At 39.3% G+C, this 15312-nt stretch overlaps 1 protein-coding gene across 1 annotated transcript in view; it reads left to right on the forward strand.

The window, feature by feature from the left end:
• Positions 1–11517, forward strand: part of aacs (acetoacetyl-CoA synthetase) — a 30007-nt gene extending 18490 nt beyond the window's left edge. Inside the window, exons 13-18 of the mRNA XM_077561503.1 lie at positions 5435–5548; positions 5932–6057; positions 7360–7429; positions 8435–8493; positions 8784–8986; positions 9985–11517. Of these exons, the coding sequence (XP_077417629.1) occupies positions 5435–5548; positions 5932–6057; positions 7360–7429; positions 8435–8493; positions 8784–8986; positions 9985–10122 (710 nt within the window). The 3' untranslated portion in view covers positions 10123–11517. The remainder of the gene's footprint in view (positions 1–5434; positions 5549–5931; positions 6058–7359; positions 7430–8434; positions 8494–8783; positions 8987–9984) is intronic.
• Positions 11518–15312: the final 3795 nt, after the last annotated feature.

The raw sequence follows: 15312 nt of genomic DNA on the forward strand, positions 1-15312 counted from the left end.
AGCAACAGGAAGTCTGCCACGTTGGATCAAAGTGGCCAGTTTAGCGGTAAACACGACTGCTCCTTTGACCCTTTGTAATCTCTGAAAATTCAGCCCCCAAAGCCGCTTTGACATAGAAACATGACATTTGGTAGACATGTTCATCATGAGTTGACCCACAAAAAAGTCTCAAGAATCCATGTCCGAAAAGCAACAGGAAGTCTGCCACGTTGGATCGAAGTGGCCAGTTTAGCGGTAAACACGACTGCTCCTTTGACCCTTTGTAATCTCTGAAAATTCAGCCCCCAAAGCCGCTTTGACATAGAAACATGACATTTGGTAGACATGTTCATCATGAGTTGACCCACAAAAAAGTCTCAAGAATCCATGTCCGAAAAGCAACAGGAAGTCTGCCACGTTGGATCGAAGTGGCCAGTTTAGCGGTAAACACGACTGCTCCTTTGACCCTTTGTAATCTCTGAAAATTTAGCCCCCAAAGCCGGTTTGACATAGAAACATGACATTTGGTAGGCATGTTCGTCATGAGTAGACCTACAAAAAAGTCTCCAGAATCGATGTCCGAAAAGCAACAGGAAGTCTGCCACGTTGGATCGAAGTGGCCAGTTTAGATCAATGTAACAGCGGTAAACACGACTGCTCCTTTGACCCTTTGTAATCTCTGAAAATTGACCCCCCAAAGCCGGTTTGACATAGAAACATGACATTTGGTAGACATGTTCATCATGAGTTGACCCACAAAAAAGTCTCAAGAATCCATGTCCGAAAAGCAACAGGAAGTCTGCCACTTTGGATCGAAGTGGCCAGTTCAGCGGTAAACACGACTGCTCCTTTGACCCTTTGTAATCTCTGAAAATTCAGCCCCCAAAGCCGCTTTGACATAGAAACATGACATTTGGTAGACATGTTCATCATGAGTTGACCCACAAAAAAGTCTCAAGAATCCATGTCCGAAAAGCAACAGGAAGTCTGCCACGTTGGATCGAAGTGGCCAGTTCAGCGGTAAACACGACTGCTCCTTTGACCCTTTGTAATCTCTGAAAATTCAGCCCCCAAAGCCGCTTTGACATAGAAACATGACATTTGGTAGACATGTTCATCATGAGCTGACCCACAAAAAAGTCTCAAGAATCCATGTCCGAAAAGCAACAGGAAGTCTGCCACGTTCGATCGAAGTGGCCAGTTTAGCGGTAAACACGACTGCTCCTTTGACCCTTTGTAATCTCTGAAAATTCAGCCCCCAAAGCCGCTTTGACATAGAAACATGACATTTGGTAGACATGTTCATCATGAGTTGACCCACAAAAAAGTCTCAAGAATCCATGTCCAAAAAGTAACAGGAAGTCTGCCACGTTGGATCGAAGTGGCCAGTTACTGCTCCTTTGACCCTTTGTAATCTCTGAAAATTGAGCCCCCAAAGCCGCTTTGACATAGAAACATGACATTTGGTAGGCATGCTCGTCATGAGTAGACCTACGAAAAAGTCTCACGCATGCATGCCTGCAAACACACAGGAAGTCTGACATTTTAGTTCATAGTGGCCATTTTAGGCTGAATTTTGCCATTTCAAGAGGTTTTGAAAATGCAGGCTCCAATTCCAGTTAAACCTGAAATTTGGTAGACAGGTCTACCGTGACCCACAAAATGGCTGAAGGCTTTACACTGTACTGCTTGGATTGTCCCGTCCTTTGTGTTTTGTGCACATCTTATTATCGGCTGTAATGTTCTGATTCGCCGATCTGATCCATTTGAAATCGACATTACAGCCAGACCGTATCTGTGGCTAACCACCACAAACGTATCCTGGCAGCCACCTACAGGTTTTGGCACTTTCTTTGATTATTTATTTCTTAACTTGAATTGATCCACGGAGAAGCTTTTTTTTGCTCATCGTGTGCTCTTTGCGTGGCTCTGCCAATCGATGCCAGTCGCGCTTTGCTTTGTGGTTAAGATACTGCAAATACGGTACCTTTAAATGACTGAGTATCAAACGTATCATGATACAAGGTTGAGAATCCATCTGGGTGGCATCAACAGCGCAAATAGTTTTTCCATCCATCCGCGCCACTCGAGCAGGCGTCATGGCCGTCTCCTCGTCACCGTCGCAGCACATTTGTTTTTTTTTGGCTGGGAAAAAACAACTCAAATATTTGCCGGGATATTCTTAGTTTGGAATTCCGTTTTGTGAAGCAAAGCAGTCACAAGCGCGACTCAGAAATCCACGAGTTACTGTAAGTTCTTTGTTAAAATACTTTTGAAAAGGTTCCAACTAAAGTCTTAAGTCGTATTTATTTTCTTGATTCCATGTTTTGAAAGCAGCTATATTGTGACTAAAAATCAAGATCTGTTCATGTGTTAATGAAAAAATGTTTTACATTCAAGTGACACTCGTTTTTTTTTTCCCACCTTGCGGCATTTTAAAGATGACTAAACATTGAAAATGCTCAAGAGCACTTCTGTTTATAAGCAAACGCTGCACAAGTATGTGCAGTAATGAAACATTTTATTTGGACATTTTTGCTCCATCTTGTCGGTGATCAGTTGTCACTGATTTTGATTGGCTGCCATTTTGGATGAAGTGGCCATTTAATGGTCATTTCGGAAGTCTTTCATAGAGGACTGCCTCCTTAGAGATTTTATCCAACTGCTACCGATTTGGACTATGCGTACCAGTAGAGCTGTCGAAATTAATCCATGACTCAACAAGTCATCGATTATTAAATCAGGGATGTGATTTTTCCGCTAATTCGCGGAATTCCGCTTTTTTTATCTCCCCCCCCCAAAAAAAAATCAAATTTTTTTTTTTTTTTTTTGTATTTCATTGTGTATGCACATGACTCCGACAGATAACATCTTCTGCTATAACAAAGACATTTGTGGTATGCTCTAATATGAGTTACTTTTCATTTGGTCATGATACAATTATTTGTTCATGAAATTTGAACTCTTCAACATTATTTATGTGTTAACTTAGTAATCACATGAGTTAGATATGATGATATTCTCAGTGATAGTTTTTAAAAGCAAAGGCAGTCCAATGTTTTTGAATGTGACTGATTTTGAGTTGACTAAAACTGCCATTTTATATGGGATAGTTCAATATACATTGAAAATTGATGCTGTTGTTTTGTCTATTTCTTTGTCATGTGAGTGCATTGAAAGTACTTAAAAACACGGAAAACCCATGAGCTCCCTGGACCTAGCTGGGTGCCAGCGGCCCCCAGACCCCCGGCTAAATTTTCAGATAATTTCACTTTGGTCAAATCACATCCCTGTTAAATTAATCAACTAATTTAATAATAGAGCAATTGTTTGGAGCCATTTTTTAATAAAATTGTTTTTCAAATCCTAAATGAATCCGATGAATGGGTTAAATAATCAGTAGATTAATTGATTCTAAAAATAGTCCATAGTGACAGCACTGCATGCTAGACAAATGGGCATGCAAAAATCCTAAAATAAAAATGAAGAATCCCATGGATTTTGTCCGTTTTCAGTTTTTCTCTTATTTTCACCTTCTGTAATTCAAATGAAGCCTCTGCCTCGGGACATGGCCGCCGACTCTTCACGCAGGTTGTCAAAAGTTCTCTCACATGAGAAACATTGAGATAAATGCAATACACACATGGGAGGATCTGCCACATTCTCAACTTTCACCTGCACACGACACCAAAGAAAGCAACAGCGCCTAAAATACTCTGCGTGTGCGTGCGCCCGCCCATACAAGTCGGCACAATAATGAAATAATTGCGCATCTTCCCACTCGTGAGCTTTTCGCGTTTAATCAGAAGTTTTCGGTTGGGCCCCCGTGGGATCTCATTAAAGCGCTCTACGAGAGCCTGATATCATAAAAGTGAGGCCCAGGGATTGATGAGAAGAAGAAGAGGAAGAAGAAGAGATAGAAGGGAAGCAAGGAAGGGCAGAGAGCAGCAAACAAGATGGATGACGGCGGCTGCCATGCATACCAGGTAGACGCCGAACAATGGCAAGAAAGGAGATGAATGGGAGACGTCAGGAACAGCACATTATTGCAAAGTACAAAGAGACAAATGGGAAAAAAAATCTGCCCCCGAAGCCATTTTCACTCAGCAGCATGAAATTTGGTGGGCATCAGTAGACCCGCAAAAAAAAAAAAAAAAAAAGTCTCAAGAAGCCACACCTGAAAAAAGACACAGGATTTCTGTCATTTGAGTTTGCGGTTGCTTATTTTGGGGTCACCGTCATCATTTCCAAGAGGTCAAACAAACACAAACTTGTTAAAGAGTTTTAAGGTTAAACCCCGGATGACCGCTTCGCTTCCAAAGGCCCCGGAGCCGGTCCGTTTGGAAGTCCCCATTTTTAAGGGTCGTTTTTGGCCTTGAGATTTTCCACAAATTCAGTTTCACTTCGTAACAGCAAATTTAGTAGCCTCGTCATGCCCGAAAAGTCACAGGAAATCTGCCATTTTGTTTCCAAGAGGTCTGCAATGACAAACCCGGCAAATAGATTGAACCCGTTAAGGCCTAAAGCGCCCGGCAGAACATGTGTCCAAAAAGATATCTCAGCCCCTGAAGCAGATGGAAACATCGTTTCAAAAACATTTCTGAGCTCACACGTGTGGCGTTCACACAAACATAAGTTTACCTTCAATATAAAAAAAAATATCAACAAACAAATGTCGCATCTGCGGGTATATAACGCCAAATATATTGACCTTTAACACTGGAGCGCATAGTTGGAATAAGCTCGGGGAATCCAGTGGTAATTATTCGTCGTCCATTCCGTTACAAATCCGTCAACATTTTCAACATCCTCATTGGCTACAAACATATTTCTTACCAGTATGTCACGGTCCACTCGTTACACTGATTGGAAGTCCCCCCGCGTCGTCGTCCATCGCGTCGTTTATTTCATAACTCCCACCAAAATGCTCAAATCAAATTCCCGGACATGCTACGAGGCCCACGTCGCCCTCTGGTGTATATTCGGATGCATTTCATCGGCTAAGAGCCTCAAGAAGGAGTCACAACAAAACAAAAGGACTTATCCGCTCTCCCGGCCTTAATGTGGAAACAGAAGAGCCAAAAAAGTTGACATGGCGGTCAAGTTGGATGACTTAAAACCATAAACCCTGAAAGTCAACTAATACAAGCGCAAGATTTGATTTGGAGCTTCCGGAAGTTCCCTGGAAGCAGTTTCACTTGGCAGCGTTCTGTTTTCTCGGCAACTCACGAAGATCGAGATGATTTAGAATGAAATGTGGTAAATGTCTGTCATAAGGAGACCCACAAAAAGTCTCAAGAAGCCACGCCCTAAAACACAGCAAATGTCCCGTTTTGCTTTTAAAAACGGGACATTTAGGATCCATTTGCCAAACTTCCAGATATTTTCTCTGAACCGTCCATCTTAATGAACAATTTACTGTTCAAACTGACTTTTTTGTGTTGTCTGTCCACAGGCGGCACAGACATCGTGTCATGTTTCATGGGTCAGAACCCAACCGTTCCGGTGTATCGGGGCGAGATCCAGACCAGAAACCTGGGCATGGCCGTGGAAGCCTGGAACTTTGAGGGTGAGCAGTCGGAGCGGGTGAACAAACGATTGTTTTCGGGGGGCCGGCGTGAAAAGTTCACCTTGGGCGAGTTGCTGTCACAACATCGCACACTCGTTCTCCCGAGTGGACTTTTTAATCCAAGAGTAATTAGGCGGAACATTCCCAGGGTAAACTCGGCGGGGAAAAAAAACACAAGCCAATTTTTTCATGAGTTTTTATCTCGCTTTAAAGCGCTTCTTGTTTTTTTTCCCCCCACCCAAGTGCCCTGCTGGCCAGTGGATCTTTTAAAGACACTTTCTGTAAGGAAAACGCTCACTAAGCCCCTTTCACACCGTCCTGAGGGAGAAGACGTGCGGGATATGCCAGCAGGTGTGTGTTGAATGTGTGTGCGTGTTGCGCAGGTAAGCCCGTTTGGGGAGAAAGCGGCGAGCTGGTGTGTTTGAAACCCGTCCCGTGCCAGCCCACGCATTTCTGGAACGACGACAACGGCAGCAAGTACCGCAAAGCCTACTTCTCCACTTTCCCGGGTCAGTAGAAAGTTGACGTCGCCTCATTGTCACGCTTTGAAATGCCACAGCTCGTTTGGTTTTTGGAAACGTGGCACGAAGGGTACGAATGACGCACACCGTCATGAGTTTGCTCGCTGCTGTGCAAATGATTTGCCACTAGTCGTAACATTGACAAATATTCAATGGAAACAAACATGGATATTAGGAAAAATGCAAAATATTAGACTAAAAAAACTTTTTTAATACAAAAATACTAAAACATTAGAAATTAGAAATGTGTTCACTAATATTACAAAACTAGAGTTGTCAGGGATGTGATTTTTCCGCTAATTCGCGGAATTCCGCTTTTTTTTTATCCCCCCCCCAAAAAAAAAAAAATCCGAATTTTTATTTTTATTTTTTTAGTAGTTCATTGTGTATGCACATGACTCCGACAGATAACATCTTCTGCTATAACAAAGACATTTGTGGTATGCTCTAATATGAGTTACTTTTCATTTGGTCATGATACAATTATTTGTTCATGAAATTTGAACTCTTCAACATTATTTATGTGTTAACTTAGTAATCACATTAGTTAGATATGATATGATATTCTCAGTGTTAGTTTTTAAAAGCAAAGGCAGTCCAATGTTTTTGAATGTGACTGATTTTGAGTTGACTAAAACTGCCATTTTATATGGGATAGTTCAATATACATTGAAAATTTATGCTGTTGTTTTGTCTATTTCTTTGTCATGTGAGTGCATTGAAAGTACTTCAAAACACGGAAAACCCATGAGCTCCGGGGTGCCAGGCCCCCCTTGTCCCCCCACCAGGGCACTGCCCTGGACCTAGCTGGGTGCCAGCGGCCCCCAGACCCCCGGCTAAATTTTCAGATAATTTCACTTTGGTCAAATCACATCCCTGAGTTGTCCAAGTATAACAATTTCTAAAGAAGACACACTAATGTTAAAAACATCGAAACATAATGAATTCTAATACAATGAATACCAATTTTAGAAACAAAGTATTAGTAGCAAAATAGAATGTATTATTAGCAAAATACACTAATATCAAAATACCACAATATTAATGGTAAAAAAAGAAAAGCTTGTTTTTTGAGGGGTGCTGTCGGAGCTGGTCCGGTGTCACACGGTAGAATCAGGAAAAAGCGCCAAGTGCAATAAAGGGCTGCCAAATTGGAGCTAAATATTGATTTTGAGTACTATTGAACAATGTGCGAATTGAACTAAAAAAAAAAAAAAAAGAAGAGGTTTGCCCACCCTGGTCCATTTGCAAGAATACCCATTTGTGTGCTTGTGTTGGTGTTTTTTTTAGGCGTGTGGGCTCACGGCGACTACTGCAAAATCAATCCCAAGACGGGCGGCATCGTCATGCTCGGCAGAAGGTCAGTGAAGTGCGCCGGCCGCTCGTCTCCCTTTTTAAAGGGGCCGCCTCACCCAAGCATTTATGCTTCAATTCCACTTTGAACGAGTGTCCAGCGCCACACCTGGACTTTCGGCTGTTTTCTTACTCGGCACTATGTTAGAAACCACACTTGGAAGGTCACTAACCTGAAAAGAACCTCCACAGAATTTTTGGTTCAAAACATGCTAGTGACATTTTTTTGCAGCCTTAAAATTAGGCTTATGGTATGTTTAATGAAAAACACTCAAAAAAGTGAAAGTTAAAGTTGCGTTTTTTTCTTTTTAGGAAAGTCGTGTCTTGTACGCACGAAATGAAGGTAACAAAATATTTTTTGGGGGAAAAAGAAAATAAAAATCTTGTATCATTGTTAGAAAATAGTTCAAAAATCGAGGATAAATATATACAAAGGCTTACAGAAACTACCAAAAATGGTCCGAAAGCAAATAGTAAAAAAAAATTGGGGGAAATGCAACAATAATATGTATGAAACACTATGGAAATGTTAATATTACACACAGATGATGCACTCCATAGAAGTATTAAAATTACTCAAATATTAGAAGAAATGGAAAACTATTAAAATAAATAATTTCATAAATGCATAATAACATTCAAAAACAAAGGGAGAAAATAATAATGTACTAAGAGCAATTTAATATTAACATACATTTTGTATTATACTATTAGGTACATGTTACTAAGATGGTAGACTTAAAAAGAAAATATTTTTAAATATTACTACATAATTGAAAAAACAAACCAAAAAGAAATTAGGGCCTTCAAACATTGCAAATGATTACACAAACACATTAGATAAAAAAAATAAATAAAAATAATGGACAAAAAAAGACTCAATTGTCACATATTGGAAAAAAGAATATGAACTTCTTTGATCAAGAAAACAATGGCGGCTTGTCTTGACAGTATTTTTAGCCCCTCCTCCAAATAAACTAATCATGATTCTTGTGCCGTATTTGCCCCGCAGTGACGGAACGTTGAACCCCAACGGCGTTCGCTTCGGCAGCTCGGAGATCTACAACATCGGTGAGCCTCGAGGAGAATCAACTTTGACGTTGATAAAAAAAAAAGAAAAAAAAAAAGGGCAGTCCTTTGGCAGGTGGTTGCTTCCTGAAAGTTAAACACAATCGAATCAAAAGAAAAAAGTGCAATGTGAGATGACTGCAGGAATTGCAATTGTTGCCTACAAGAAGAGCAGGACTTAGTTTGGGGTACTTTTACATGGTCGCCAGTTTGTGCACATTTTTGGGGACAAGTGAAGAGGGGTGTGTAGACTTTTTCTAGGCAGTGTCGTCTGACTTTTGCATGCATGTCAGTGGAGGCCTTCGAGGAGGTGTCGGACAGCCTGTGCGTGCCTCAGTACAACGCCGATGGTGAGGAGAGGGTGGTCCTCTTCCTCAAGATGGCGCCCGGGAAGCCCTTCACCGCTCAGCTGGTGGCCGACGTGAAGGCGGCCGTTCGGAAGGCGCTGTCCGCTCGCCACGTGCCCGCCGTCCTGCTCCAGACCGCCGACATTCCCGTAAGTCAAAAAGCAGACCCGTCGGTCGCTGCGACGTTTATGCACAGTTTGAACATGAACACGAACAATCCTGAAATGTAGAAAACTCATTGGAATTTGACCAATGTCACAATGAAGTTCAAATATATTCAATGTAAAAGAAAAAAAATCACCGTGATGAAATGCAAAAGTTTTGGACTTAAATGGTAAATAAAACGCAACTGCATTTTTAATTGATTTACATTTGAAGAAATGTTAAAAATGGAACCCTGCGGAACACCATACTCCGATATGCAGGTCAATTCATATTGCACATACTTGTCCCACCACTTTTTTTTTTGTTTTTGCAAGTTAATATGAAGGGATTACAATCATAAAGGAATCACACCACGACGTACCGTCACAACAGCCACAAGTCGACTAGTGAGCGCACCAAATTCCCCGCAGCACCGATTTATTTGCCAAGCGATGAATTACTGAGGCGGACTCACGGAACCCCACGTTAAGAATCGCTGCAATAGTTAGTGACCTTTTTTTGTTTGTCTTGAACTTGACAAATACAATCAAATATATATTTAAAAAAAACTCATATTAACTCTTTGACTGCCAGACGTTTTCAGAAACGGGATGCCGTGGGTGCCAGCCGATTTAAGCATTTTTGACTGATCTTTCAAGGTCCGCAGAAAATTATGTGTTTGGACTATGGAAACACACATACTACCAAATGAAAGATTGGACTCTCATCTTTCATCAGAAAAAAAAGTTTGTTTCTACCTTATTCCGTTCTTCAGTAATCAACAATAGAAAATGGTTAGTTTCACCTCTGTTTTGAAAAAAAAAAAAAAACGTCTTTTAACGTCTTTGGCACTCCTCCATGGGATTTTACTAAACGTTATTTAACGTTTTTGGCAGTCAAAGAGTTAACTTAACAAAACAAACCAAAATCAAACAACAATCAGAATTGGTGACAACACCGCCATCTTGTTGTCTGCGTTCTTCTCCATCTTGTCGTCGTTTAGTACACGCTGAGCGGGAAGAAGGTGGAGCTGGCGGTCAAGCAGGTCCTGGCGGGCCGCGAGGTTCCCCAGCGAGGGGCTTTCTCCAACCCCGACTCTCTCGACCTCTACAAGAACATTCCGGAACTGCAAAACTTCTGAGCCACGAGGAAGTCGCAAAAGACAATCCCGTTCAGCTGCTCAATTAAGCGCAGAGCCGCCAACGACCGCCGCCGCCGCCAACCAACAAAGGAGGTACTCTTAGCTTTGACATTAGCATTAGCACTTTGGTTTGACATCAGCGGCCATTTTTTCACCCGCTTTGAACTTACAGAATCACGCTAAACATTCTAGATGGATGGTACAGCAGTTAACGATGAACTTGAATTCTTATTGTTGTGGTCTGATAAGACAAGATGGACAAAAGTATGTGGACAGTTTCTATTTTCTATAGACCGTATGCACAGAAGTATTGGGATATCTTTCGCTCTTCTGGGAAATCCTGGCGAAAACTGAATGCTTAACATTTGAATGGGTAATATTGGACTGGCTTTGAACTTTAATTCTTATTGTTGCGGTCCCATGAGATGAAGTTGACTAAAGTATTGGAACAACTACAACTTGTTGGGGTGGGAGACATGTTCAATCATATTTGATTAAGATTTGGCTACAATGGATGATGCAGCAGCTGGCTTTGTGCTTTAATACTTATTATTACAGTCTGGTGAGACTATGAATAAAGTTATTGGGACGGCTTCTATACTGTGAAATGCCAGGCTAACAAAAATCTTGTTTCACATTCGAATGATTTCCAGTGATGGACAATTGGCTTTGAACTTTAATTCTTACTAATGCGCCTCATAAATACATGATTGGGACTCAAAGTGTTGGGACAGCGTCCAATCTTGTAGGACATGTTGATTTACATTGTAGTGGTTAACAACAATGGATACGTGGCTTTTAACTTTAATTCTTATTATTGCGCTTTAGAAATAGACTATTTAGACACAAAGTATTGGGACAGCGTCCACTTTTTTTCCTATGAATTGCTGGATAGGAAAACTTGAATTTAACATTGTAACAGCTACCAGCAATAAAGTTGAGTGGCTTTGAACTTTAATTCATACTACTTTTGTCAATATGGTGAAAAGAAAGGTTTGGACATTTAAATGTCAACTTTTTAAAATATACATTTTTTTAACAAAGGTCGTGGTGTGACTTTGGCCATTTGGTTCCATGAACCAGACAAGGTACCCACTTAGTGTCAACCAAACAAAAAGTGTGTACATATTTGTGTCCCAAAATGTGAAAATATGAGCATAAATATAGCATTTTTTATTTTTTTGGTCCATTCCATGCAGACATGTCAGTCAAGTCCAAACGTCAGACATTTCTTGTATATTGATGTTGAATATTTGTTAAAAGGCTTGGGACAAACTCCATTTTCTTAAATCTGGATTATGAATGTTGTCCTTTTGCATGCAAGTGGAAACAATATTTATATTGAGCTCACGATATGTCAATGTCCAAAATAAAACAAAATATGGGGGACAATTATTTAATTTAATGACAGTGTGTTTATTTTAATGTATTTGATTTATAACATGCTTATTCATAGAAATTGTTTGTTTTTGTTCATTACCATTTTACCAATTTATTCAATTTAAAACACACAATTTAGTATCCATTTGATTTATTTTGTTGTTTTAAATGAATAAGATTTAAGTATACAGTTCAAATATGACATTTAGAATGTAGTTACATAATAGTTGTTATTGATGTGCAATTAAAGTCATTTAAATAATTCATTTACTTCAGTCTATGAAATTTGTAATAAATAATGATTGTATTATTCAAATATGTAATATTTATAATAGTAATGTCATAATTAGTATTTTTTTATTTTTGTAATATTTTTTAAAATGGTTCGATTCCTTTGAATTGATTACATTTTGCCTTCATTAACTATTATGATTCATGAGAATGTCTAATACTTCAATTTTGTAATCCTGTACATACATTGAATATGTATCGGACTTATTAAAAAACAAAAAACTTTCAGTAGAATGCATTGAAGAAAAATGACATTGATCCTATTCAAATCCTATCAAGATCTACATCACGTTATGATATTAAAGTAGGAAATAATGGGATCAATCATTTTTATTAAAGTTGGATTTTTATACATATCCAGTTATTGTACATTTAGAACAGATCCAAAGTGTGTGATTGATTTGCGATTCATCGCAATGACAACATCGAATTGACGAACACTCCGAATTAAAACGCATATTTGGTTTTGTTTGGATAGAAAACTTTGCATTCAAATAAAAACAGTAGAAACAAATGTATTGGAAGAAGACATTTTGTGTGCGTGCCAGCCTGTCCTTTTGATGGACATGTGGTTTGGTTTGCCTTCAATCGGGCTCTGACAAACTCCCGCTAAAATCAGCGAGGGAACCCAAAAAACGAAACCCAAAAAGTTGCACACCAACTTGAAATTGTTTGCATTTTGTTGAGGAAATGAAAGGAGCTCATGTTGAAAGTTCTTCACGAGTGCAGTTCTTTTCAAACAATAAGCACTTTATGAGACTGAGCGCATTAAATGATACAATAATCACTAATGACGCCCTCGGTCGTATGTTGGGAATCGAGAGGCTCGTGTGAGCGCCTTCATTACGCCGTAATCGCAAGACAAATTCCTACGGTGGCACTTTTGCCCATAGATTGTTTTGGCAATTGCTAAATAGTGAGGTGAACATTTTCTTGTGCTTTTGGGCTGGCAAGTCGAGCATACATACATCGTCCAATATGTAAAAATCCCGATGTGGTTGTTTAAGGAATGGTTTCCGCCCTTGACTCGACTATACAGTATAACCCGTCGTTTTAACCGTAAAGTCAACTATATAATGTACACTATTAAAATCCCTATTCAAGAGTACAGGTATACAATTAATCGCTCAACTATAGTCCACTACATACATGAGTATTCAATGAATTGTTTTTACTTGAGACTCAACTACAGTATGCTCCACTATTGTAAAATCCCTTTTGTACTAATTAGGGAATATTCGATTCATCATTTCTACCCTCGAGTGCGGTACATTATGTAGTCCACAATAAAAAATAAAAAAAATCATATATAGCTATCTAATTAATTAGCCAGTCAGTCAGTTTCTGTAGCAAATTAGTGCAATAGGTTGACTAACTAGTGAACCGGTGTGATACTCTGTACAGTCTTTAGCTAACTAGTCTAGTTAGTTAATTATGAAGTTGTTGCAGTCAATTAGCTTGTGTGTTCTTGTCAGTAAATTGTGTGTGTTTTTAAGTTTTGTCAGTTTTCAGAGTTGTTGACAATTATCAGAGTAAAATTTGTACTGTTTTTTAACTCTTTGACCGCCAAAAACGTTAAATAACGTTTAGTAAAATCCTATGGAGGGGTGCCAAAGACGTTAAAAGACGTTTTTTTCCAAAACAGAGGTGAAACTAACCATTTTCTATTGTTGGTTACTGAAAAACGGAATTAGGTAGAAACAAACTTTTTTTTTCTGATGAAAGATGAGAGTCCAATCTTCATCTATCATTTGGTAGTATGTGTGTTTCCATAGTCCAAACACATAATTTTCTATGGACCTTGAAAGATCAGTCAAAATGCTTAAATGGGCTGGCACCCACGGCATCCCTTTTCTGAAAACGTCTGGCAGTCAAAGAGTTAAACATTTTTTTTTTAGGGCAATTAGTTCTCTACTTTGCGTGTCAGATGGCTAGCTAGTACATTTGACTTTTTTACACGGTGCTTGCTTGCTATCTAGCTCGCTAGTTGTTGTGGTTTTCTTTGTTGTGTTTAATCAGTTTCCTAACTAGGCTGCTTGCTTGAGAGTTCAATTGGGATGTTCGTTTGCTAGCGAGTTAGTGTAGTTAGCAAAAGAAGATATGATCGTGATAGCAGGAGAGCCGAACGATGTGATTATCTCGCTAGTAACAGCGATGGCGGCCACGTCTTCTCCTGTGTTTGTCACACACTTTACTGCCCCCTACTGGACTGCAGTGCAAATTTCACAGCTTAAGATTCCGTTGTATTCGTTTCAAACTGCGAATGGTGCAACCGTTTCTGGCGTTGGAGTGGAGTGCAAATGTCAAATCTATAAATAAAAACACTTCAGCAACACTTTTTTGTTTGTATTTACCAATTCCACGTGTCAATCACATGCTTCTTTTTGTGGATTATGTCTCAGCAGGAGGCGCCATCTCGCACTTCCACCGTCACAGCTTGATTTGTGTCCTGTTTGCGTTCTTTCTCTGCCAAACCTGAAAGTTGACTGTTGCCGACAAAAAAAAAAAAAAAGCATCAAAAAGAAACTTCTTTCATTCACACTCTTTCAGGGATTGAAATACCGAATCCAGTTGAAATGAAATGCTAACAAGAGGAGCAGTTTTAGAATATGGAGAAAAACAATAAATATTTAAATAATTGGTTAATTAGTAAGTTTGCCTCTTAGTCAGTCAATGAACAGCTTCAATGGGGAAAAAAAAGAAAAACAATATTTATGGCTATTTAAAGGAAAGTTGTTAGCTAGCTAGCTAGCGCTAGCAGGGGTTGGCCACAACAATAGTTTTACGAGTGCCAAGAAATTCAATAGTTATTTTTACGGAAAGTTCTCCGGAGGACGCTTGCTTGCTTGCTTAGTTAACAAAATCTAACAATAACAAGAAATGAAGTATTCACTGACATTTTATGGAAAGTTTGTAGGAGGTTGCTTGCTTAATTAGTGAGTAAGTTAGTTAGCAAAATGCAAGAATAACAACTTTACAAGTGCCAATCAATTCATTATGTAATGCTGTTTTAATAAAAAGAAAGTTCTTTGTTAATTCCTTGGCACAAGCTAACGAGGGTAGCTACAAAAAACACATTGAGGGACACTTAAATACTTTTAGCTAGCTAACAAGAATAACCGCTTGAGAAATGTTTAGAAACTCAATATTTAATGACATTTTAAGGAGGGTGCTAGCTAGTTAGTTAGTGAATAAAATGCAACAAGAGCAACGTTACAAGCTAACAAGTGTAGCAACCCAAAAAACATTTAGTAACAACTTTTAGTTAGAGTTAATAACAGTTTTAAAAGTGTTTGGAAATCCAATATGTAATTATATTTTTAGGAATTGATTAGTTAGTTAGTTAGCAAGCTAGCTGACTTGGGAAGGATTGGCTAACACTACTTGCTTCAATATTGGCAGAGCTAATTGATGAGCCTAGAAGATAAACATTGTCACTTGTTCAAGAGTCGTTCCAATTCTGACGCCAACTCTTTTCACTTGAAATGTCAAACGGCGTACGTTCGCGAACATGTTTTT

Source organism: Vanacampus margaritifer, chromosome 3, assembly GCF_051991255.1.
Source record: "Vanacampus margaritifer isolate UIUO_Vmar chromosome 3, RoL_Vmar_1.0, whole genome shotgun sequence".
Classification (NCBI taxonomy): Eukaryota; Metazoa; Chordata; class Actinopteri; order Syngnathiformes; family Syngnathidae; genus Vanacampus; species Vanacampus margaritifer.